Source organism: Indicator indicator, chromosome 10 (assembly GCF_027791375.1).
Source record: "Indicator indicator isolate 239-I01 chromosome 10, UM_Iind_1.1, whole genome shotgun sequence".
Classification (NCBI taxonomy): Eukaryota; Metazoa; Chordata; class Aves; order Piciformes; family Indicatoridae; genus Indicator; species Indicator indicator.
The window spans coordinates 24263114-24288995 of NC_072019.1; the positions used below are offsets into that span (position 1 = coordinate 24263114).

The 25882-nt window shown below is 37.9% G+C and overlaps 1 protein-coding gene across 1 annotated transcript in view; it reads right to left on the reverse strand.

Moving 5' to 3' along the window:
* Positions 1-25882, reverse strand: part of AGBL4 (AGBL carboxypeptidase 4) — a gene marked incomplete at its 5' end in the record, with an annotated part of 965543 nt that overhangs the window by 584931 nt on the left and 354730 nt on the right. The window contains one exon of the mRNA XM_054384552.1: positions 16268-16484. Coding sequence (XP_054240527.1) covers positions 16268-16484 — 217 coding nt within the window. The remainder of the gene's footprint in view (positions 1-16267; positions 16485-25882) is intronic.

A 25882-nucleotide genomic window follows, 5' to 3' on the forward strand; every position in this document is an offset into this window, starting at 1 on the left:
GAGTTTAAGTCAGTTTTGCACAGTGGAATTTTCAATTTTTATGTTAAAATCCCAGCCATGTAATTTTAATACAAAGGGGTCTATTCTTTTTACCACAGTATATGTACCACCCGTTAAAAAAAATCTTTATGCACCTGCTTGGATGGGAGAATAAATCCTCTACAGAGCCATTTCAGTAGAAACTGTTCTGCCCAGATTAAGATCATGATCGAACATTATTCTGTCTCTGAACTCTTTGATAGACAAAACCAAACACATATACTCCTCTTTCCAGAACAACTAGGCATTTGCAAGGAGCACAGAATTTTAACAGTGGCAGATAGATCTAAACAAATCTTTTTTACATAGTTGTTTTATGTGATTATAAATCATTTCCCCTTTCTAGCCTCACTGAATTCCAAGAGTTACTATCTACTGTTTCATTTCTTCCAAAGGACTTGCTTAGAGTTCATCAGCACAGAACAGGATGAGGAAAATGACCCTGGTTTGGGATTTATTAAAATAAATTACTTAAATAAATAAATGTCAAATTACTAGGGACTGGATATCCATTCTGAAAATACAGCACTATATATAAATTCTACAAGTTCTTAACTATCACCTTTCTTGTAAAAATTCACTGAGTGTAGTAGAAACTTGCAGATGATTTCAAGTGGAATGAAGACACTCCTGAGTACAGTCCTTGGCTCACTTGTAGAGGATTATAGACATTAAAACATGAAAACTTGCCTTTGAAAATACTGTCATGAATTATCATTGACCCATGTTAGTATCTATTCTCAGACCCAAGATAAGTGTTGCAGTATTTCAACTCTGTTTAAAACATCATCAGATCCAAGTTCTTTGATATGCACAGTTGCTCTAAAGCTTTTGTTTTTCACAGATACTCATATCCATAAAGAAAAGGAATAGCCTTAGCTCCAGCATTACCAATATAGGGGGGAGGGAGAGGGGGAACCAAACAGTTCATTCATCAAATTTCCCCAACACTTACAGTGGGATTGAAGATGATTTGGCCTTATTTTAAAGTTCAAAAAGCTAAAAACGACCTCTGAAGTAATGATAGCAATATATATTCTCAAATCTGGTAAGCCTCATCATTATGTGACCCTATTTGTCATAAGCATCTTCTAAATGTTAAGCAAGCACAAAGGCTCTATGTCATCATCATGGGCTCATCTGTGACACTGAAAGACAAACAGCTGCTGAAAACATCTACACGTATCTTACGGTAACTAGATGACTTCATCTATTTTTCTCCAAGATTTATTACATCCAGTTTTTCCCTGTTTTCATTCCTGGCTATGGTTCTGGAGCTCCTGCTTTCACTGCCATATTAAATTAAATGAACCCGAGGTGCAGGAAGGTGCAGAGTGATTTTACAGGAAACCTTAACATTTCTCATGCATGGCTGCCTCTTTATGGACAACACTGTAAGAAATTCCCAAACAGTAAATTAAACACATGAATGCTTACCCTGGTGAAGAAGAAACAATGCCAATGCTCTAGCCAAAGAAATCATAGAATCAACAAGGTTGGAAAAGACCTCAGAGATCATCAAAGTCTAACCTACCACCCAGCACCTCATGACAACTAAACCATGGCTTCAAGTGCCACGTCCAATCCTTTTTTGAACACCTCCATGGACAGTGACTCCACCACCTCCCTGGGCAGCACATTCCAAAGGCAGATCACTCTTTCTGTGAAGAACTTTCTCCTCACCTTGAGCCTAAACTTCCCCTGGCACAATTTGAGACTGTGTCCTCTTGTTCTGGTGCTGGTTGCCTGGGAGAAGAGACCAACCCCCCCCGTCTTCGAGGTACTATTGAAGCAGTTAATGTATATCTGTCTTTTGGCTGTTTGGGGGGGGGGGGGGGGGTTGTTGTTGTTTTGGGGTTTGTATGTGTGTCTGTGGGTGTTTTTGTTGTTTTTATTTTGTTTTGGTTGGTTTGTTTTAGGTTTATTGGTTGGTTTGGTTGGTTCATTTTGGTTTTATATTGTTAAGAGCAGAGACCTGTGTTGAATTCATGTTAAAATCTAATAAATCAAGGTGTTACCTGAAGAATTTAGGTCTGTAAAAGCAGATGTCTTAAGCCTTTCTAGAGTCCTAGAAGTCAATGACGTTCTTAAAACTAGCTTAGGAAATGACACAGAACATTTAAGTATTTGGTTGATTCGGGGGGGTGGAGGGGGGTGGGGGGAAGAGAGAGAACTTTTCTGATGTAATGTAGGAGAACCTTTGTTGTAATGAAACATAGAACAGGAGAGGTCAGATACCAGAGCTCCTTGCATCACTGCCTCTGTAACAGACATTGTACTCAGAAGGAACAAACTTTGATGGAAAGAGAGTAATGAGTCTGGGAACAACACTTTGATGTATGTGTCATGAGAAATGAAAGAAACAGTGAAAGTAGTTTTGATAATAGTGGAAAAAAAAATCTTAAAAGTCCTTTGACAATTTTTATAGAAACTTAATGCAATATTATGAAATAATGACTGTGGCATTTCCAGATTTTTATGGATGTAAAATTTAAAAAGAGAGGGAGAGGGAGAGGGAGAGGGAGAGGGAGAGGGAGAGGGAGAGGGAGAGGGAGAGGGAGAGGGAGAGGGAGAGGGAGAGGGAGAGGGAGAGGGAGAGGGAGAGGGAGAGGGAGAGGGAGAGGGAGAGGGAGAGGGAGAGGGAGAGGGAGAGGGAGAGGGAGAGGGAGAGGGAGAGGGAGAGGGAGAGGGAGAGGGAGAGGGAGAGGGAGAGGTTTTCCAAAATTAGCAATGATAAACAGTTCAAATAATATTGATTGGAAGACAATCATGTGAAAATTATCATGTAACATATTTTTCCCATTCTAGTAGACTGTGATTTATTAATGTCTTTAAAGCTGTAATGAATATGCCCTTCTGAAGTCAGCATGCATCCACATGCAAAAGATGCAAAAATGAACACAGATGCAAAAGACTGGCATAGAAAAACATTGTTGTCTGTTAGCATGAGGGAAAAAATGTATAATGAACTTTCAAGAAGAAGAAATCTTTGTTATATGTTACTTATTAATGGAATAATTGTTTTAGGCCTTTGGCATTCAGGATCATTCAAGTAAACAACAAACAATCAGTTTACCCAACTGTGACATGGTGAAGGTGTTTTCCAGAGAGATTTAACTCAGACTGTCCTTGGAACAAAAGCTGTAGAATTTCATATTCATGTTGGCTGCAAATAAGGCTGCAGATGGGTATTCCCAGCATACAGGATATAGTATGAAGCTGCTGTAAAGAATTCTATCTATGATCATTGTTGAAATACATCTGTCACTAGTGGTAAGTGTGGTCAGGGAGATCTGATGACATGTCATCAGTTCCAGAGGCTTACTATCATAACACATTACTTCTGTACAGTAGACTGTGATCATTGCCTTACAATAATTGTGGAGTATTTTTGAATCAAAGAAAGAAAATGTTCAAAGTCCAAACACCTTTGGTTCTAGTAAATTTCCATGTAATAATTCCCAGGAAAACTCAATATTCTGAACTGTCTGTGCACATGGGCTCCCCATTCTGTTAGATACATCTCACTGATGTTTTCAAATAGCTTATATAGCATATGCTACAGTCAGAGTGCAGGCTGTCCTTCATCCTAGCACAGGGAGCCATTTCAGATCAATCAAAGAAGGTATAATTTGTGAGCTAGTTGATGGATATTAATCATCACCACTCCATGATCTTTGTAAACCTCTTGTTGTGATTCAGCATTATTAAAGGTAAAGTTAATAATTTGTGACAATATGAAAGAAATTAGATCTTATTTCTTATGTATAAACCCAAACAAACTCCAAACATCCCCAAAAAAACCCAGCAACAACAACAACAACAAAACCTCACATCAACAACAAAAAACATCCGCCAACATAAAAAATGGTCACTGCCCTGGGTTAGCTAAGAAAAGGCTTTATGGAGCAGCTACTCTGGAGTTACCAGTTCCTTCCTTTCTACATTTTCTGATAGAGCATGGCAGGAAACTTGTGTAATTATTTGGAAATATATGAAAGTAGGGTGGAAATTTCCAGAATCCGATTTATTCCCCAGATGTCAAAAAATAATACAGGTGCACTTCTTATTAGGGAAGGAAAGATACATGATACCTGGGAAAGGATTTTGACATGCAGTCCTCACACACTTCTATCAAAAGTGTGCTTGGCTGATACTGGAACTTTTGGAGATGGTTCATAGGTATAAGGAACCACAAATTAACTTTCATTAGTACTTGTTTGGTGCTTCACACTGACATTAACAGTAAATAACAGAAGAAGTGGAGTTTTTTGAGGAGCTTTGTAACCCACTCTATTATTATTATTACTATTATTTCTGATTCAGCTTTCTAATGAGTAGAGAGAAACTCATTTTGTAACAAACATACATATATTGTATTTCTGAAGGAAGTCTAGCTAAGGAAGAGTTTGAGTTTATCTGTATTTCTCTAGGCAGATGAAAAATCTAAGATTCCAGAGACCACAACTATTCTGCTCCATTATTGTCATAGCAACAAATGATCCTGAAGCATTGTATGCAACTTCTATAGCCATTTGTAGTATAGCTCCAGATACTAACATGTTTTAGTTAATGGCCAGCATAAAGTAGTCTCTGTACTTTTTGCACTTTAATTGATGAAACACAAAACAAATAGTTACAGTTAATAAAATTATATTTTGCCATCTGTGTCCAGTAATGAGAAAATCCAAATTGTAGGAATGAAAAAGAATGAAGTTTCCTGCCAAACAGATCAATGCATCCCACTTCTTTGTCAGCATTAAATTAGATGTTATCTCTTGCTGTGTATTTCTCTTAGTGGTTGCCATGACTAATGGGAATTTCAGCCAAGATGGACATATAGGAATTCTGTTTGATCACAAAGAATATAATATCTTTTTTCTTTGTCTTTCTGTGAGCCTGTGTAGTATGAGTCTACAATGTTATTTGGTCTGAGTACATCCAAGTCTCACTTATGGGAGGACAATTTTGTTCAGCTCAGCAGTGTTATTTGCTGTTACAAAATCTTATCTATTTCTATAAAAGAAATCTGGAAGATATGTGCCGTTTTATCCTAAAGCTCTAAAGCTCTGAAGGATTTCAAAATCAGCTGGAGCTGAAGGCAAATCTGGTGCTGCCACTGTATCTTGTAAGGATGATTACAACAACAGAAAAGTACACATTTGAAACATACACTCTTTTTTTTTTTTCTTTTTCCTGAGTTTACATTCTGAGTAGTTTGGTCTCTTGAGAACGAGGATATATACTATCTGGTTTCTTCATAAAGAAGTTACCACAATATTAAAACAAAACAAAAACAAAAAAAAACCAAACAAATTCTCTTTTGTAAGTTTTCTGGGACCCTACAATATCATCAATTCCTACAAGAACAGATAGTACTCACCCAGTGATTACCAAAATACTTTATGCTGATAACTTGATTGTCTTGAGAATGCTAAGGTTCTAGACCATTTCCTTAAGCTTTAGAGAGAAAGGCAGACTACAGGCAATATGGAAATTATGCATTTCCATTCACTGTTGATAAAGATGATGCTTTTGAGCACCCAGTTGGGACTAGTAGCACTATGCTTTTTCTATCCATTACCTTTCAGATTTTAAAATATCCATTGTTTAGATTACTTGCTAGGTCCAGGTGTAAGAAAAATCTTGATGGGCTTTGTTGCATTGCCAAAATGCCTCCTATTTCTCCACCACAGTGCCATCAACCTCTGGTTTAGTCTTCATCTGCTAATCTACAAAGATCAGTCATCTCAGACATTTCCATCAGACATAACACTTCGCTGGTCATTTTTCATTCTCAGGAGGCAAATGAGAAAAATGGATCTGAGGTCCTGAATCACATGAACTGTGCAAAATAGCAGACTCTAATTATTTGCTTGAACACCATGGACCATACTTTGAAGAGCTCAGCAGTCACAAATAGGGCCTGCTTTCCAAAACATTAAACTTTTTTTTTATGTGTAGCTATCAAAAGTTGAGCTGCAGTTTTGTGCATGGGGACTTCTGGAAGAAGCTGTTTCCATTTGCAGCTTATTGGAAGGGCTGGTGAAGAGGTCGTGCAACTGCCTGGAAAAGACAGCCCGGGTGCACTGTCCATGGTCCTGGCAGAAGTTTCTCGCTCTTCAAGTGACACTCCCTGTAACCTCACCCTGTTCAGCACGGCTACCACCAGAAAATGAAGATAAGCCTTTGTCACAGGCTGCTTCTGCATGATCCAGGTTTCTGAAGTAGGCTCCCTCCCTCAAAAAATGCCATTACATTCCAAAGAAAGTAATGAACTTTAACTCAGTGATTCAGAGGGCTAGAGAACCTCTCCTACAAAGATGGGCTAGGAGAGTTTGGGTTGTTCAGCCTGGAGAAGACCTTATAGCATCATTTCAATAGCTGAAGGAGACCTACAGGAAAGTTGAGGAGGGACTGTTTAGAAGGGCATGTAATGATAGGATGAGGGACAATGGTTTTAAACTAGTGTAGATTTAGGTTAGATATGAAGAGAAATTTCTTCACAAAAAGAGTAGTGAAATACTGGAACAGGTTGCCCAGAGACGTGGTGGAGGTCCCATCCCTGGCAACATTCAAAGTCAGAATTGATGGGGTCCTGAGCAACATGATCTAGTTTGAGATGTCCATGCTCACTGCAGCGAGGGTGGATGAGACAGCCTTAGAGGGTCTGTTCCAGTCCAATACATTCTATGATTCTATATTCTGCAGGCTATCAGAGCAAAAGTCCTAAAATAACTTAGGTTTTCTTCAGTGATAGGCAGAAGACTTGCTTCATTCCACGCTGCAGAACACTGCAGCATTCATAAATATGGAGTAGAGTACTTAATATTTTAATTCTAAGCAACTTAGATTTTTTTTTTTAAAAAGCCCTTTAACAATGTGCAGCTGTTACTAATAAACTAAGAAGCTGATTAAAAAGTATCATGACAGATATTAATGCATTATTATAATCCACCTTAATGCAGAAAATCTAAAAGGAAAATAAATATGTGTATTATAGATTCCTGAAGTCGTTAGATTTTGGAAAGCAAGAGTCCTCTTAAAAATTAACTAATTAAAACTAAGTGCAAAATTGGGTGCAATTAACAGGAAATCAAAAATAAATGGGAGAAAAATTATTTCTGGAATAGATTTTTCATTTGGGCATACTTATAAAAATTCCTGAAACGTATGATCCCTCTTCCTTTGTCTTCCTCATTTATTAGAACATCAGATAAGGTAGTTCAGAGAACAAACACTCTCTGCAGAAACGTATGTCCACAATTCTAAGGAATTCTCAGTGAAAACTTTTGACTGTGGGCCTAGGGCTGACTTTTTTGTTTTCATTGAAAATGTCACATAACTGAGACCTTTCCAATCTGTGTTAATTTCCTCAGGTTGTTCTCTGCTGCCACAGTATGGTGCTCAGCTGCTGTTTGAAAACATGAAAAAGAGGAACTTTGTCAGAGAATGCAGTTCTTTTTACCTACCAATATGACTGGTTGCCACATAAGATCTCTTTTATAGAGTATTAAAAAGGCTTTAAGGTGCAACTTATTTTTCCTAAGAAGTTCAAAGTTTTCAATTAAGGACCTACAGCTTTCTATTAACAACCTCCTGTCTCCTCATGTTATTTGCATGTTCTTTTGTCTCCAAACCAAAAACAATTAGAAACCACACTGCACTCAAGAATGGATCACAGGCTACATACAATACCTCCTATAAATATCACCCATATCTCCTATCAATTTATTCTGGTTTTGTGAGCTTTAGTTCTTTTTCTTTCAAACACATTTTCCAATTCTTGGGGCCAACAGTAAAGATGAACTTGGCCAGCTTGGGCCACCTGAACCTTGATCTAGATTATCTGCATCAAAATCATTTCTTCTTTTCTTCTTTCTTTCCTTATTTTTTTTTCCCCTCCTCATTCCTATGTTATCTAAAGATATACCCCATATTCCCTTCTGACACAGTAGCTGAAGACTTTTTAGAGCAAGTTTTCAGCTTTCAAGGTTTAAGGGCAACAAAGTCTAACTGAACATGTGCATGGCAAGGACAAAGGACCCCAGGATGAGCATGGATCTCTTAGGCAGAAGGCCTAAAATATACTCCTTACTCATAAACTACAAAAAGGACTCTGAGTAATGGTGGGATTCACTTTACACACATTCAGCATATTTACAGACAAGTGCAACCTAAATCAGCTTCTCCAAGTAGAAGGGGACAAGAGGTGAAATATGCAAAAAAAGGAGGTGACAGGCAAATAAATGCTCCTTAAATCAAATTTGAGGCTTCTTTTCCTCTGTTGAGTTATTTTGGTATACTCCATTAGATATATACCATTACAAAAGGGAGGATGAATCTGAAGGGAAGCTAGAGGAAGGTATGCATCAATCTCAAACCCTGACCAAATGAGAGAAAAGTTCTTGTTTATTTTTGAATGTTTTGTTACATTATGTTTAAACTGGGAGTGAATGGCTTTGAGTCTTAGCCACAAGTCTTATAATACTAGAAAGGTATCTGAAACCATATATACCTCATTTTGAATTTGTTTTATTCTTACACTACAAGAAGCCAATGAAGATACTGGCCAAATCCAATGGCTACCAATGACTGGCAAGTAAATTCTTTCCATATCCTACAATCAGATCTCTATTTTAGCCCTTAGCTTCAATGGTGTCAGTGTACTGTAGGTAAAGGTGAAATGTTAGACAAGCAAGCCCCTGGGAGCTTATTAAATCAAACTTTTAAACAGCACAGAAATACAAGTCAGCCAACAGCCAGATCCATTTGCATTCATATAAGACTAAAAACATCATTACTCTTCTTTACTTTGCAAGTTGATTTGTCTGGAAACACTGAGTATCTGGGCTTAAAGTGTGTGATTTTATTTTTTTCTTTGTTCCTGTAGTCATGATGTTATAGTGGTAACACAAGATAATAGCAAAATATTAGGGCACCAGGCCTTGATCTTGCAAAGTGCTGATTGTTCTGAACTCTGAAAGCTTAAAGGTGTTTTTACACACATTTAACTTGATGCCATGAACTGTGCCAGTGACTTCAACAGGACTATTTAACATTCTTAAGTTTAAATCTATACTTAAGTGCTCTGCTGGATTAAGGCCACAAAGCTCAGTTTACACAAATTATGTGAACAAAATTTTGCCTAAGGTATTTAGAGATTTCAATACATTATATTTACATGATATAGCTTGTATAAAGCTGAATCAATAAATAGTTCTTTCTTTGGTTAAGTTAAAAAGCATAACCCCAAATCCTTTGGATTGAGCAGATTTTAACTTGTTATATAAACCTGCAGTTCCAAAGTCCCATCCCTACACATAAATGTGGGTCAGGATAAACATCTTCTGGGTCTGCAGTCAAAGAATAAAGATTAATATACAACTCCAGCCCCACAGATGCCTTACACAGTCACTGCTCAGTAGATCTAAATAGAAACCATCTCAAATACAGCCAAAAATCCCAGCAGAGTCAATGCAGTAAAGTGCTACGGGGAAAATGTAGCTAATAGCTCCACATAGCACGATTTCCCCTACATGCAAGTACATTCAACATCCTATCAGCATGGTGATTATTGCTCAATGCTGTGCTACAAAAGAGGGAAAACAAGTTTCTGTAAATGAAAGAAGAATGATTGCATTCTAGTTTCCCCAGGTTTCTAAGGGCCATCCCTATCTTCAAAATATCTAGATAGATTTAAAAACCAAAAAAAAAAAAAAGCCATTGGTGTGTACACAACATCTCAGATATGCTTTTTAGATGGAATGGTATTAGTTGGGTGCACTGTTTTTTCCAAGCACCAATGAAAAAAGGAGTTCTAGTGAGCCCAGACACTTCACATGGAAAATAATATAGGTACTACCTGTCCCTAAAAGCAGTTGCCTGGTCAGGGTGTTGAACTGGCTGTATACAAAAAAAAAAACCCAAACAAACCATTCTGTTTCCTATTGGGATTACAGCTGTCAACACCCAAGGAAGCAGTATAAAGTGCTGAGGACAGGAATGAGTAAAATCTGCTTCTAACCTGAAGTTTGCTGTTGCCATGAAATAAAGATTCAGACCCTGAAACGCCACTTAGGTGTTAGTTTGGGTGTGTGAGAACAAATGACTAGATCAGAAATGTTTCCTCTCCAGGCTGAAGTCTGGATAAAGCATGTATTATGACAGCTTCTCTAGGAGTGCAGTTGTACATGTTAGAGGATGGAGCAAAGAGGGAGCAGAAAAGATTTAAGGACAGAGAAGACAGGTCATAGATCAGGACATGAAATTACTTGAAATGGCACTGAGATGGGAATTTTTGGTACACAGAAGTGAACATGACTACTTTGTGCAGTCTTGGTATTTAAAGGACCTAACAGCTATTTTGGATTTTCCTTCACAATTCAAAGAAGTGAATGGGAAAGAACAAAGAAGAACAAGTAACATATGAGCAGCAAAACAAATATCACAATTTTTTTTTTCTTTTAGTTAGCTTAAGAAAATATAAACTGAATGGAAAAGAGAGAAGGTAAGATTTGAGGCAAAGAAAGGGCAAGCCACGTGAAGGACAAGCGTGGAATAAAGGTGAGATGAAGAGCCTGACATGGAAATGGGAAAAGCCATGAAGCAAAAGACCAATTTGAACAGCTACAGAAAGTCCAGGAAAAAAACTTCAGAAAGATCATTGACTTTCCAAAAGTTTCCCTGTGTGCCTGTAAAATGAAAGGGTGCAGCTTTGGACCTATATCATGTTTGTACAGTCTAACTACTATATAGAATTCATTTACTGTTGTTTCTTTAAGGAAGCTTTCTTCTGATAAAGTAGATCACAACATTTCCTTCTGCAGGTGATTTCTCAACTCAATGGATTCTTTATGCTCAAAGATTTTTTTTTCCATGAATTTCCTTTTTCTTGAGAGTTTTTGAACACACAAGGGTAGTTATAAAATGTGAGCTATAAAACTGAAAAATTTTAACCCTTCTTCCCATTTTAAATTTTTTTTTTACTCACAGTTAAATAAATAACTTATGCAAATCCTTATAGAAATTCTTCTTCTATATGATATACAGCTGTTTCTGAAAGTTGAGAAATAACCAGCTTATACATTTAATAACCTAGCAAAATATTAACTGTAAAGGATTTTATTGAGTTTTCTTTTTTTCCTTAAACTATATATTGCTGCCAACTTAAGCCAAAGTATTTCTTGTTTTTACCATGAACAGTTGTATATATCCTACAGACAGATGGCAACTTTCAACAGCAACATAGCTTTGCCTGTATTTCCTTGTCTACAATTCCCACAAGCCAGTTTATCTCCCAGAACTTCCTTTAAATTCTAACAAAGAAATTTCCCTTAAAATCGATGGCATAGAGTAGCTCCCTGTTATTTCTCATGTTATTTATATAATTTCCCTGGTAGTACACTGTGTTATTATATACTATAAATCATACTTTATTTTGGAAAGAACTATTGGTGGTGTTATTTTTAGGTCCAACTTCACTTCTGCTGATACCCAACCCAACTAAGAGAAAATAGCTGCAGAAACATTTAAAAGCTCACATACAGTTTTGGGATAGCATCCCTATTATGAATGTTATGGGAACAGCATTTCCTCTATGACTAAACAGATGAACCACTGCATACAGAGAACATGCCCTGAACATATATGTGTCTGGCTTCAACATTCTAGAGAAATGAGAAATTTGGGTTACTTCTGTCATGCATTATTCTTGTGGCCTTTTTCAGGCTTAGTAAATTGCCACAAATTGCAGTTAGATAACATTTCAGCCTAGCTACAAGTCAGACCTGTTGGAAAGTACAGTATCTGATAGCAACATTATTCCAAAGATGTGACACAACACACTGAAGTCTGTAACACTTCTACTGTTTTCAAAGATGAAGATTGTACTTCTCTTTTACAGGGTTGTTGCTATATAACCTAACACTGGAGAAATGGGAAATTTAACCTTAGAAATATTGTCTCTTTTCTTTCCTTCATGCTTTAAGACAATCATAAATGAGCAGTTAAAACGGACCAGTACATATCAGTAGAACTGATCAACTATTTTCACTTGGGTACCCAGTCATTTAGATGCTTTATTTAAGGGATATTTGACCAATGAACCAACCACTGTGACACCTGGTGTGCAGTTTTACAATCTTAAGACCTCATTCTGATCTCTGATACCAGCATAAATCAGAAGAAACTTAACATAAATTAAAAATATACACCAAAGTGGTGTGGAGTCAGATTTGAGCACCTTGTGTTCCAATCTGTTTCACTCACTATCTCATGTCTGACTTTACAGAGCTCTACATTAGACATAGTGCCTTCTTGTTTTAAAATACGTATGTTTAATATTTAATTTAACAGAATTCCATATTCCAGTCTCTGTGTACAGCAGAAGTCCCTTTGAGGCTTGTGGTTTGTATGTGAAGTTGCAATTCTGCTTAAGTGTAATTTGGAAGCACCATTGCCTAATGGGGTGAAAGGAAGGATCTGTTTCAAATTAATCTTGGTTCTCTTTTGAGTGAGTAATGAAAAAATTGCCAAGCCAGTGGCAATTTGTAAAGGGGGCTGTAGCAGTTGAGTCAGGCTCACCAAAACTTTAATTTATTATGTGTGATAGTGGAATACTAGTAGCAATACAGGTCTCATCAATTGTCCACACACTTCAAGTATGCAGTTAATTTAGACAACCAGCTTCAAGTGATAACACACTCAAAAATTCTGCCAACTCTGAAACATTGGGTAGAATGCTACACAGAACTGTTACTGCATGTGAAACTGCATAAGTATGATAAAATAGGGACTGCACATGTGAATTGGGTGTATATTTGTACAAATATACAAAGCATTTTTCCTTTATGTTCTGTACAGTACTGAATAACATATGCCAAGATGAGAGACATCGATAATATGCAAACACCTCATTTCACTATTTTAAAAACTGCTCACAGAATTTGAACTTCTGATCTGTTGGGACAAACCATAGGACATTTAGTTACCAAGAGCCAACAATGGCAGAATGAAAATGGCAGTTTAAATGACACCTGCGTGACCGTCGCAGTTATTTTGCAGAAGAGACTGTTTTTGAGACCATTTGGCACATCTAGAATGTGGGATAGCTCTCTGAAGTAAAGGATATAAGCATTAAAAGGTCAGAAATAGAACAGCTAAGTTATCCATTCATACTGGCAATGGGAATCTTTGCCATTTGGCTTTGTATCACTTTGCCGTTCTGCATCCTAATGACAATTATATGTCCCATATTGATATTTCACTTTCAATTTTCATAGAATTAGGGAAAAGTATTTAAGGAGTTAATGGAGGCATAGTACTTTCTTTAGAGAAAATATGAAATTAGATTAGAAATTAGATTGCCTCCAAAACATTACAAGCAGCAAAATGTGCACTCAGAAAGCCCTCAGGAGCAATCAGCTAAGCATGGTTTCTTGTGACTTGGATTTTACTTTCCATGACAAAGAAAAATAAAAAAACCCTTAAGGTCTGTGTTGAGATTCTGTTCTTTCCAAGAGGCACAGTACAAAACTTCATAATCCAGGAGAAGCCAAATTGTTTCAAAACATTCTCTCACACAGACTCCCAGAAACATTCAGGTTGGAAAAGACCCTCAGGATCACCATCCTCATGAACACAAACTGCTGCAGGGAGCTGGAAGACTCTCCTTGAATGAACCAGAGGGTATCAGCAGCTACATGGAAGCTCAACAGATATGCTACAGCCTTCCCCTAACACGCTATACCCTGCTTCAGTCCTGTGCCCAGCATGTGGACTTCAGATGTTGTCCTCAGATGGCGTTTCCAAGTTACCTTTCACCATCTGCCGCCAGGGGTATCGTCCCTTTGCCAGGAATAGAGCTTTTAAGGGCCTCTTTATGCCAATCTGATTTCTCTTATCTTACATAAGGGGGGAGAGCAGGGCCAGAGCTCGCTTTCCTAGCTCTAAATCTATCCTATATGGCACGCAATTCTCTAAAGTACAGCCAGCTTCTGCTTTGATGAAGCGCTGTGCAGTGAAGACTGAAGGATCCTGTTTTTCACCATTTAAAGATGTATGATAGCAACAAAGCTCTATGCTAAAATATTTAACTTGCAGAGAACTTATGGAAATTGTCTATTCAAGCTCAGCAAAGACATTAAATTACCAAGCTGTTCTAGGACAGTTGTGTATGGAGAAAAGCCAGAAAAGCTCTGAGATTGTAATGTTACTTACAAAGACTACAGCGTGAGCCTGATTCAGAAGGTTTTTTTTTATACAGATCAGCATGGTGAGCTGAGAAAATGTTACCACATCAATTTCTGCAAAACATACTCTGTGTGCACATATAGATAGGAAATCAGGACTTCCTCACAGCACATTTTCTGCCACATTTTGAATGGCATCTGTTTGTTTAGTTTGCTGAAATACGAAAAATAATATTTAACAACTACTGGTAACACAACGTTAACAAGATTTAAGAGTATAACTGTCAAAACGTAGGGGGGAAAAAGACAAATCCTTCTATCTCAGTGTTTTAATCAGTCAGATCAGGGTTTTGATGAATATGCAAATGTTACTGTTTATACACTATTTTCACAGTAAAAGGAAACAAATACAGTTTCATTATAGAATTAATGACAGCTCTGTCCTCTAAGATTAATAATTAAAACCCTATACACATTAGGATGACAATACTCTTTTCTCCCACCCTCTGAAGATTTAGCTTTCCTGTTTTTAATACCCCTTCCCCTTATAATTGTTTGTCTCCCTGATTGAAACAATTAATAATTAATGCCAGTTCAGGAATATGTAATCTTTAGAACAAGAACTGTACTTAATGGACAAAAGGGTTAAGACCACTTTCTTTTGTTAACTGTGGTTTTCCTCTTCCCCATTATTTTTTCCTCTAAGTTCTATGCAACAACCTTCTATAATGCTGGAAGCCTTTTATTAGAGCCACAGGGATGCTTAAGGGACTTGAGCATCTCCCCTAGGAAGAGAGAATGAGAGCCCTGGGGCTGTTTAGTCTGGAGAAGAGAAGACTGAGAGGGGATCTGATCAATGGCTGTAAATATCTGAGGGGTGGGTGTCAAGTGGAGGGTCCAGGCTCTTTTCAGTGCTTCACAGTGATAAGACAAGGAACAATGGGTTCAAAGTAGAACATAGAAGAATTCACCTCAACATGAGGAGAAACTTCTTTCCAGTGAGGGTCACAGAGCACTGGAACAGGCTCTCCAGAAGGGTTGTGGAGTCTCCTTCTCTGGAGACTTTCAAAACCCACCTGGATGCATTCCTGTGAGGACTATCCTAGGTGATCCTGCTCGGGCAGGGGCGTTGGACCTGATGATCTCTTGAGGTCCCTTCCAACCTCTGATACACTGTGATACTGTCATTTATTCCAGTGCAGGCTATACATATGATTTCATTCTGATTCTCAAAATACATGTTGGGATTCTTTTTTAAACCCCCAGCTGCTGGGATCAGCAGCCTTCATAGGAATCGCAGCTTTCTTTTTCTGACACAGACACTGCAAGTTTAGACTAACTCAAATCTCACAAAAATTAAGAACGTGATACAAGTGCAACATGAAGTCTGAAAAAGCAAAAACAAAAATAAACCAAAACAACTCCAACATTTCAGCCATTAGTTTTTCAGTCTAATGATTTCTGAGTTGATATGGGAGTGGCTGAGTCATACTTTCCAAACCCTCAGGACAGGCAACATTTCAGAAAAAGTCAAGTGAGCAGAAGTTCAGCCTTACCATTAACCCTCCTTCCTACATTAGAAGAACTATCACATTTCATTTTCATGTGGCCATGAGGATAATGCATGTTTTACATTATTTTACCAAGAAAAGCTACATTCTAGTTCCAAAGACACGTTTCCTTCTAAATAGACAACCTCATATAAAGACAAATGAAGAGACATTTCTTCAATAAATTATGTTTCTTCAATAAAGCTCTTTCAGTTTCATCTTTTAATGTCTTCAGAGGTGAACTGATCCTACGTGGGAAGTTAGCATTGCATTGCATATCACAAAGGAACTATTTTATGTCGAATTAAATCAGCAGTTGTCTATATTTCACTGTGCAGGGACACTACCATGTCTGTCATTAAGAGCAGGAAAACAAATATGTGTGTGTGTGTGCATCAGCAGGGTTGATGAATTATACTCTATGAGCATTTCAGGGTAGACATTCATAGTGAAGCCTGCTAGTTGGCAAGCATGCCTATTACTTACCACACTGAGTCCTAGCAATTCTCTGCAGAAGTAGTCCATGTTCCTCCTTTGTAGGTTGTCAAGATAGTGCTGAAGGCGAGTGTAGGTGTAGGGGTAGCAGTAAGCAAACTGGTAAGTGTCATCCTCTCGGTCAAAGCAAAATGCAAAGGACATGACATAGTTCTTCCTGTGGTCTGGGCAGCGATAGTAATACACATTTTTAGAGGGTATTCTTTGCCTGAAAAACAGAAACATACATATACACATTGATGTAAGAAATCTGGACAACAAGGCTATCATAGAATCATAGAATCAGTCAGGGTTGGAAGGGACCACAAGGATCAGCCAGTTCCAAGCCCCCTGCCATGGCCAGGGACACCTCACACTACAGCAGGCTGGCCAGAGCCACATCCAGCCTGGCTGCAAACACCTCCAGGGATGGGGCCTCAACCACCTCCCTGCACAACCCATTCCAGGCTCTCACCACTCTCATGGGGAAGAACTTCTTCCTCACTTCCAGCCTGAATCTCCCCACTTCCAGCTTTATTCCATTCCCCCCCCAGTCCTGTCACTCCCTGATAGCCTAAAAAGTCCCTCCCCAGCTTTCTTGGAGCCCCCTTCAGATATTGAAAGGCCACAAGGAGGTCACCTCAGAGCCTTCTTTTCTCCAGACTGAACAGCTCCAACTCTCTCAGTCTGTCCTCATAGCAGAGGTGCTCCAGCCCTCTGCTCCTCCTGGTGGCCCTTCTCTGGACACCTTCCAGCATGTCCAGATCCCTCTTGTAATAGGGGCTCGAGAACTGGACACAGCTATGTGAGATTCAAATTTCTTCTAGGGCAAATGAATTACAACTCCTTGAGTAGCTCAGGAGGTAGTGAGCAGATCCCAGATCCTGAGTTTTGCAGCATTCAAGCAGACAAGCTCCATGACAGGACCCCATGCATGGCACAGGTACTTTGCTGGTGCATCAGTCACCCAAGCTGGCAGTGTCATCACGAAAGAGGAGAGCATTGCAAAACCAGAGAAATCCACTCTCCTGAAGTAAAAAGGATGCACAAACAGTTAAGCTATCTTATACTTGGCTATCAAGCTGGTACCATCTCATACCACTGCAAAGGCTACAGCCAAAACTGGCTGGAGTGTGCTACATCCTTTGATACAGGTCTTACTCAGCAGTACAGAGATGAGGCATAATTAAGGAACGTCAGCGTAAGGTGACATTGACAGAACTGTTACTGAAATTCAGGACATGTTTACATGTTCATTATCCTTAGCAGTCACAGGATATATCAACACCTAGCTGATGAATGGAGGAAAAGATAAATTCTTGAGGTGAAAAAAAAAAAAAAAAACAAACACCTTCAAAACCTCAACAAAAAACTTCAGGAATGGAAAATGGTCCTAAATCAGAAGGCAAAGGAGAAAAGCATATTTGGTCCTGTTCCAAATTGGATTGCTGCCCTTCTCAAGAGTTCTGACAAGATAAAAATGAATATACATGATGGTAAATAATTATAAGAGACATTTATGCCATTGTTATCAAGCTGGTGTCTGTTTAAAGAATAACAGATGTCTGCTTGCCATTTTCCACCCAACTTCAGTTATTCTGTTGTTTATCCCCATAAATAGTAATATTTCAGAGGTGGGTAAAAAAAAAAACAAAACCTTGTTCTGTGGACTAGAGATGTTCAATAGCTCTGTTTGCATCCTTTCTTCCGTCATAGATTTACTAGCTTTATTTATGTAGGAGATTCTCTAGTCATGCCATGCACTTGTAATTTGATATAACTAACTTCCCATTCGTGTTTGGCAACAAAACACTATGGTCCTGCAGACACTAACTGATTCAATTACACAACATTATAAACAGGTCTCATCTAATGATTGGAGCAGATCTCAGCTAAACTAGGATCATGGTGAGGGAAAGCATAATAAGATTTACAGACATAGCAGTAGTAATGTGCCTCTGTAATAGTTCCCAGAAGCTGGTCTACTGCAGAGCATCAGTTATGGCCTTTCACTGCTAATATGAAATAGAGGACAAAACCCTCTCATTATGCAGAAGTACATGTTTGCCAATTAGCAGCAGTTAAGGAGTCTGATCAGCAAGACTCAGGATCTACAAAGAAAAACAGAAAGGAATTGAGATGTTCTTGACAAAGTACAATAAAGAGCCAGTAATGCAGTTAATTAGACTTGAAATAAGAATTTATTTGCCCCTTTTATTGCCCTGGATTCAAGCACTTCTTGCAGCATTTTCAGTTAAATAAGACACACTAAGATCTGAAAATTATTTTTAAGCCACAAATACAAAGGGCAGGGAAAAAAAAGTTGTTTTTTTTTTTTTTTTTTAAAGTATCAGTAGGGGGAAAATGTCATCAGCTGTATGCATGCAGTACTCTAACCTAATAGGTTTCTCCAGTATCTTAACATATTTCTATCATTCACCCTTACTCTGGAGTGCTATAGGACATCCCTCATTTGATCTCAAATCAAGCAGATGATATGGCAGTGGGTAAATGTATTCTAGTTCCCAGTCCTCAAACCATAATGCAAGTTTAAACAGTATGTTGCTGAGCAGTTGAACTTTATTTGTTTCCAGATTAGCATGGGAGAAATAATCAAGGACAAGTATCGCTCTATGCTATAAAAATTTCATGTAAAATGAGACCAATAGGAGGAAATTCAGAATTTTAGAAAGGCTAATGCTAATTGAAATTCATCTGCTGATAGTTAATGTTTAAATGACACATAGTTCTCCTTGGTTCAATAACTTTCTACTTTTAAGCAAGTTGAAGACAACTTTGTTAATGTATTAAAGGCACTTTTGATATTTCACTCCCTTTCCCTTTCATTATAGAAGCTAAGCATCTGTTTTATTATCCACTTTGACACATCGCTTTATGGCTGCATTTGGCTATTATGGCTAATCTTGATGTCTAGGACATCTGGTATTGACATTTCACTATCTGGTGTCTGACACAACAGCAGAAACCATCCTCAGTTCCTAAGTTTAAATTCACTCTCTCAGGGCAGAGACTGCCCAAACTCTTAATGCAAACTGTATCTTCCAAAAATAATTATAATAGTACTCCCATCACTGCTAATCTATTTTTATCTCCCCTAGCACTTTGTCACTGCTAATCTATTTGTGAGTCATATAGAGAAAGAGAGTTAGTGTTTAGATACCAACAACGCATCTTTACACACAGGAGCCTAATCAGATTGAGATCTTATCACAGAATTAAAGAAGGAAGGCGGGGGGGGGAAAGGGAAGTAAAAGGAAAAAGAAAGAGAAGAGACACAGTGCTAGATATCACCAACTGAGTTTTTGATAAGGAAAAGACATTGCTCAGTTCTTGAATTAACCTTTGTGTCCTAGACTCACTATTGTTTACTCTTTCCCTTTTCTGTTCTATGCCTTCTGGAAAAGGACACCCACACACTGTGGCAGCAGCTGCTCCTATTAATTTAAAGCTATTACAAAAATTAAAATTAAACCCAATTACTTTGGCTGGTTTATAGCAGGGGAACGGCTTAGTCTGATTGTTCCCTCTGGTTATGGACAAAAACAATATTCCTACCTACAGGCAGCTGCCAGTGGAATACTAATGCATCTAGGGCCTGGCAGGAAGAGATTCAGAATGCAGAGCCTAACTGCATTTCTTCCTGGAGAAAAATATCTTATCATGGATCTGCAGAAATGCACCAACTTCTAACACTGTAAGTCACAATGAAGCTGATTTGTAGTTAGAGTTAGGAAAGCAAAATGATGGTAGAAAGCTTAGTGCTCAGATTTGTCATTTTGCATTTCCAGGCAGCTCACACTAAGAAGTGCACCCTGCTAATTGATACACAACTGCCTGGATTTTGTCTCTTCTGAATGGTTATTTAAAGGAGAACCACCCCATTTCTAAGTACAGCCACAATGCAAGGAGCTAATTTCCAGTGCAAGGAACTAATTTACAGTCTGTTTTTAGAAGTGTATTTACAGAAACGAAGCTCAGTATTTCACATCATTTTGAGATACATTCAGACTGCCTAGGCTTAAACAGAAATGCAAAATTCTGTCAAAGAAGGAAGCAAGCAAAGAAACAAATATTTTCTCTCTGTTTTGACTCTTATAGTCCAGTGACAGTCAAAGGCTTGAGCCAGAGGATTTGAATGCCCTCTGACAAGGTAGCAGTCCCAGCCCAGCAGATTTGTTACTCCAAGTGTGAAAGTACATGTGCTTGTCTGTTCCTATATATTTGCTACATAGCAGACTGAAGTCAGGACATTTACTCTGTGTTGGTAGTATGCAATAAGATCAAATTTGTCAGCTTAAAAAAAAAAAAAAAATGGAGTCCTCATTCAGCCTCAAAAATCAGATAACTTCAGAGTCCCCAGGATTTTACTCCTGCTACTACAACAGGCAGTGAAGGGCATAATCAAGCACTGAAAATTTTATCCCAACTATATTCCTATTTTGAGTATGATTTTAATTTCAACTCTAATAAACTCAAAGGTAAACTGTATTATCAGTTCTGCTTCCCCAACCCCTGCTATCTGATTTCCTTTTTAAAATGGGGAGTTAATCAAGACTTTGGGGAACAAACACCAGGGGGTGGTGGGGTGCTTCTTGGCATCTCTTTACGTTTTAAACACATAAGGATGCTAATCCAATCCTTTCGAGGCACCACAACACAAATAATTAGAAAACACCTATCTTTGGAGCACTTTCCCCCCTCCATTACATGACCAAAGCAGGGAGGTCTTGCCCATACAAATTCCCAGTGACTTTAATGAGCAGCCTAAACAGCCTCTGGACCATTTTTAATATGGCACTTATGAAGTAATTATTCAGTTCCTTGCCTCTACAGGATTGGGTTAGACATATCGCAGTCAGTGGACTTCAAAGCAGAATGATGATCTTTGGAGGAAAAACAAAAAGCTGCAGGTGCTGTAAAAGATCAATGGCCAAAAGAAAAATTGACTTGTAGGGAAATGCTCAGGTGACTCCGATTGCAGTGCAGTGTTAGCTGTGGTGATCATTTCCAATTGCCATTAATTTGCAGACACAGAGATACAACTTAACAATTTCACTAACTTCCAGACTTGTGTATATATAACTCAAAGGGCTGGGTCTGAGTCACAACCCCAAAGGAAATTCAGTCTAAATTTTAAATACATTTGAAACACAAACCTTGATTCCAATTTAACATTGAAAGCCAACCTTCAGGTGCTACTCAAAATACTAGATGTAGTCATTACTTGTTCTGAGTGTTCATCTTTTATTCTTAAAGCTGGATGGTCCTGCTTATTAACTTCAATAAATCCAACAAACTCTGGACAAAATATAAAGTTCATGCACTGTAAACTTCTGGGAGGCAGCCATTTCAAACTGAAGGCTATACTGACTTGTTTCTCTGTTAGTCTAAGTCATTATTTTTCTTCCTGCTTATTCTTGGTGACAAGTGGAGCTGACCATCCTCAAAACTCCTATCTTACTTGTGACAAAATAAGTTTGTAGGGTTTTTTCTTGCACAGAATTTTATATTTGATTCACAAAGCATGGAGTGACAGTGAATATGTCAAATGGTGTTAAATATTTTTTACAGATAACTGAATTGGGTTGGCACAGCTAACACAGTTTCAGATACTGCAAAATAAGTCCTGTTTTTGTTTTTGCTAATATGTATTAGAATGTTCTCCAAATATTTTTCTAATCTTTAGCAGTCCATTATGCACCCTCAGGGTTTTCCACCTCTACCAATATCTGATTTCTTCTTAAGTGTAAAAATAAAAACATTGTGCAATTCAATTACTTTGATGAGATTCATCATATAGTTTAAAGTTAAGTGAAATAATTAACCTCTATAAAGATTGCTGAAGAATTCAAATATTAGTGAACTGTACAAAGATTGCTGGTAAGCTCTCTGTATTCTTTAAAACTTCAAGAAGAAAACACTAAGTTGTTTCTATTTATTTCTTTAAAATTTAATTCAATAATTGAGCAATGAGGAGGCATATTTAATTTTTGGAGAATTTCTATATTTTAAATATTTGTAGTAAACATGGTAAAACTTCACCAGTACTGGGTACCTGCATTGCTGCTAGTCTAGTCTGGCATACTTTTTTCTTCTGAGACCTGCACATCAGATCAATCAGTCACATTACCTGATACTAAGAGAATGAAAATATCCTGAAAGCATATTATTATTATATTTTTTTAGAACTTGAAAGCCCAACTTTGCATGGGCAAGTGTTTTGAGAATTACCCCCCACATTTCCTAAGTGCTTGGATACATTCATGAGAAACTGGCTAAGAAAGGGTTTAAAAAAAAAAAAACAACAAAAAAACTGTATCTTCAACATAGTGCAGTGTTGCAACACTGCAAGAGGGTAGGTTTACACTGGACATAAGAAAAAATATTTTCACAGAAAGAGTAGTCAGACATTGGAATAGTCTGCCCTGGAAGGAGGTTGAGTCACCAACCCTGGATGTGTCTAAAGGTCATTTAGATATGGCAATTGGGGGTATGGTCTAGGTGTGAACTTTGTAGAGTAGGATTTATGGTTGGATTTGAGTCTTTTCCAGCCTGAATGAATCTGTGATTCTGTGAACAAGGAAAATTGAGTGCTGAAGAGAAAATAGCAGTGGGAAATGTCCTTTGCCCTGTAAAACTTTGTAAGGTGGTCCTTGTTCACAGACCAGTCTTCTAGGTCCTGTGATAATGCCAATAATAAAAACATAATGAAATATAACCTAAAATCAGAGCTAACCAGTGAGAGTCATTATTCATAAAGTGATTGCTGAGGAAAGGGCATATCTTGTGGGAACACAGTGAAACAGTATGGAAGGGTCCCTGCTAGCAGATCATGATTGTGAGATATGAAGCAATGCTGAAAAGCTGTTCCCAGGGTTCTGCAGGCAGAAGTGAAACCATCATCCTTTAATTCACCAGCATAAGCACAACATCGTGCAGGAGAGGGCTGCTAAAGTATGATCTGGCAAGAAATAATTTCTAAAATGACTGAATTACTTTTAAAGTAGAACCAGCTTCATATAAGGCAGGGCAACATTGCATCCCCCAGCCAAAGAGAAGTTCTACTTCACGTTCTCCAACCTCGGTACGGTTTTGTGGGACGAAGTTTCTTCAGTGTTGTCCTTCATTCATTCATCTACCTCCTCTAAACATAAAACTTGTCCACAGAGGTCCAGATTTGGCACAGTTCCCTCTTTTGACAAAGCACAATCCAAAATCTTTTGCCAGCAGCATGAACAAGTGAAGTCTCCAGTGGACAAGCAGTCAATTTATCTTCTTTTCTCCCTCCTGCCTACTGCTCTAAGCAAAGCTATACTCCCTTCTCCATCTTTTGTTTATTCTGTCCAGTTGCAAAAGCTTTCACTGCAGTCATTTTCCTCTAAAGAGGCCATTCCAATACTGCAATTATTCTACAGAAAGTCACTTTTAAACTGCAGGGATAATGAATGGTGCTGATTTTTTCTGCTGTCGAAATATGATTTGCCTACTGACCACAGGTGTTTCAGCCATGTGTTGCTTCAATAGCAATATGTCTATGCAGTGCTTATAAAGGAAAAAAAGAGAGAGCCCTCTCTTTCCACAAAAATGCTACAACAAAAAAATAGTAAAGTTAGATACTCATGTATTGTGATTCTCTGAAGACATCATGAATGCAAAAGAGGGATGCAGAAACCAGAATTTCTGTCCTGAAATAGGTCTACCAGGGAAAAAAAAAAAATAACACAGGGTCCATAAAAATCTTTGAAATAATACTTAAATTGGCAAGTGAGAATTTGTGATGAGAGACACAAGGTAAGGTAAAGAAAGAGAAAAGAGTGTCTCAGAACATCACACCACTGCAGTGTCAAAGTTAGGAACACACAGAAAAGAAAAAGAAGGTTTCTCAGAAGTGATTGAAAAAGAGTTACCACAGATACTGTTAAAAAGTGGAGTGATTAAAAAAACTTAAGTTAGCATGAATAATGTTGTACTAGGAAAAATGTGACAACAAGAAACACTCTGCCTTGGTATAGCAATCCATCACACAGCAATGTCTGCTCTAGCTTTGATCTATACCAGACTCTCTGGTCACAAAAAAAAAAAAAAAAAAAAAAAAAAAATTCCAAGTCTACCAACAACATTTTGAAGATAGTTTGAACATACTGACATCAGGGAGAAAATAACCATTATAAAACAGAATAAAGCACATCAGTGACTGATCCAAAAGGAAGATTGGTTAGGACACTGAAAGGAGAAAACAAGATTGGTATATTGGGTTCAAACTGGCCACAGAGTAATAGAATGACTTCAAATTACTGATCTTTGGGGGATCTCCCTTACCTACTACCCATGAAAAACAAACCAACTAAGCCATACCTGAAGGAATGGTGTAGTGGAGGAATTTTATGGTGAGAAATGGCCTATTCCTTTTCAGAATCTCTTCAAAACATGCTTTAGTCAGATTTTTCTCTAACAACCAGTTAAAAAACATTCAAAAGGATTTCACTACTTACATATTATTACATGTTTTAGTGTCTTCATGTCCAAATTCAGCATTCTACTCCATTACTCTTTCTAGTCTCCACTATAATCTGACACACAATCCAGATTATGCTGACTAGAAAACACATACATACAGGACTACACAGACTATAAAACTGAGTCCTTGTAATGTTTAGAGCACATGTTGGCCTGGGAATGAGGGACCAACCTCAATCCCAAACTGAAGTCCCTGAACTGCACTACCAGTAGACCACTGGGGCAGCTCTAGTAGCCTCTTAGCCTCAATTACCTAATTAGCCTTTTCTTCACTCTCCTCTTCTCCCTTTCCCATCTGTTCGTCTATTCCCACCACTCCCTGTTCTTCTGCAAGAATAATTTTTTAAATCTATGTTAACTTCATTTAGGTTAGTCTCAGGTGACTTTCCCTCTATGCAAGAATAATTTATAAGTCTCCTAAGAGCCCCAACTTGAGGAAGTATTTCAGTAATAACTGAATTCTGAAATCCATGTTTAAAATGCTGATGATTTTGCAAAGTTGAGATTGTTAATATATGTCATTTTGATGTGAATTTTAACTAACTGCCAGAGGAAGGAGAATAGGTATGAAATAGATTTTTATCAATTGTAGCTTGGTCAACACTGAATTGTCCTTAGTAAGATCTGAAACCCTCTGTAAGTCTTAGCTTTCCCAATGTATATTATTCCTGATAAAGATCAGAGCATCTTTGATAGATGATGTATGAGGAGGATAAAGACAAAAGAAAACAGGAAATTGTCATCATGGATCAGATTTTGTTAGCTGGGCAAACTTCCCCATAATATTATGCTTTATCCCCATCGTCTGTCTCCATGCAATGAAGACTGAGGTCAGTAATTCATTTTTTATGTCCCATTTCTTACACCTTTCTAGCACCTTGTTCACTTTTTCTACCATAACAGCATCTCAAATGGCTTCTGTTATGGAACTGCCAACAGCAATGCTCAAGTTTTATCCACTCAGTTAGAGGATAAGATTTTCTGTGGTTTCTTCCACATATTAACTTATTTATCAGAATTGAACCTTCTTTATCCATCTGAGTAACTTGTTTAGATCACTCTTAAGTTTCTAACACTGCACAGTGGGCT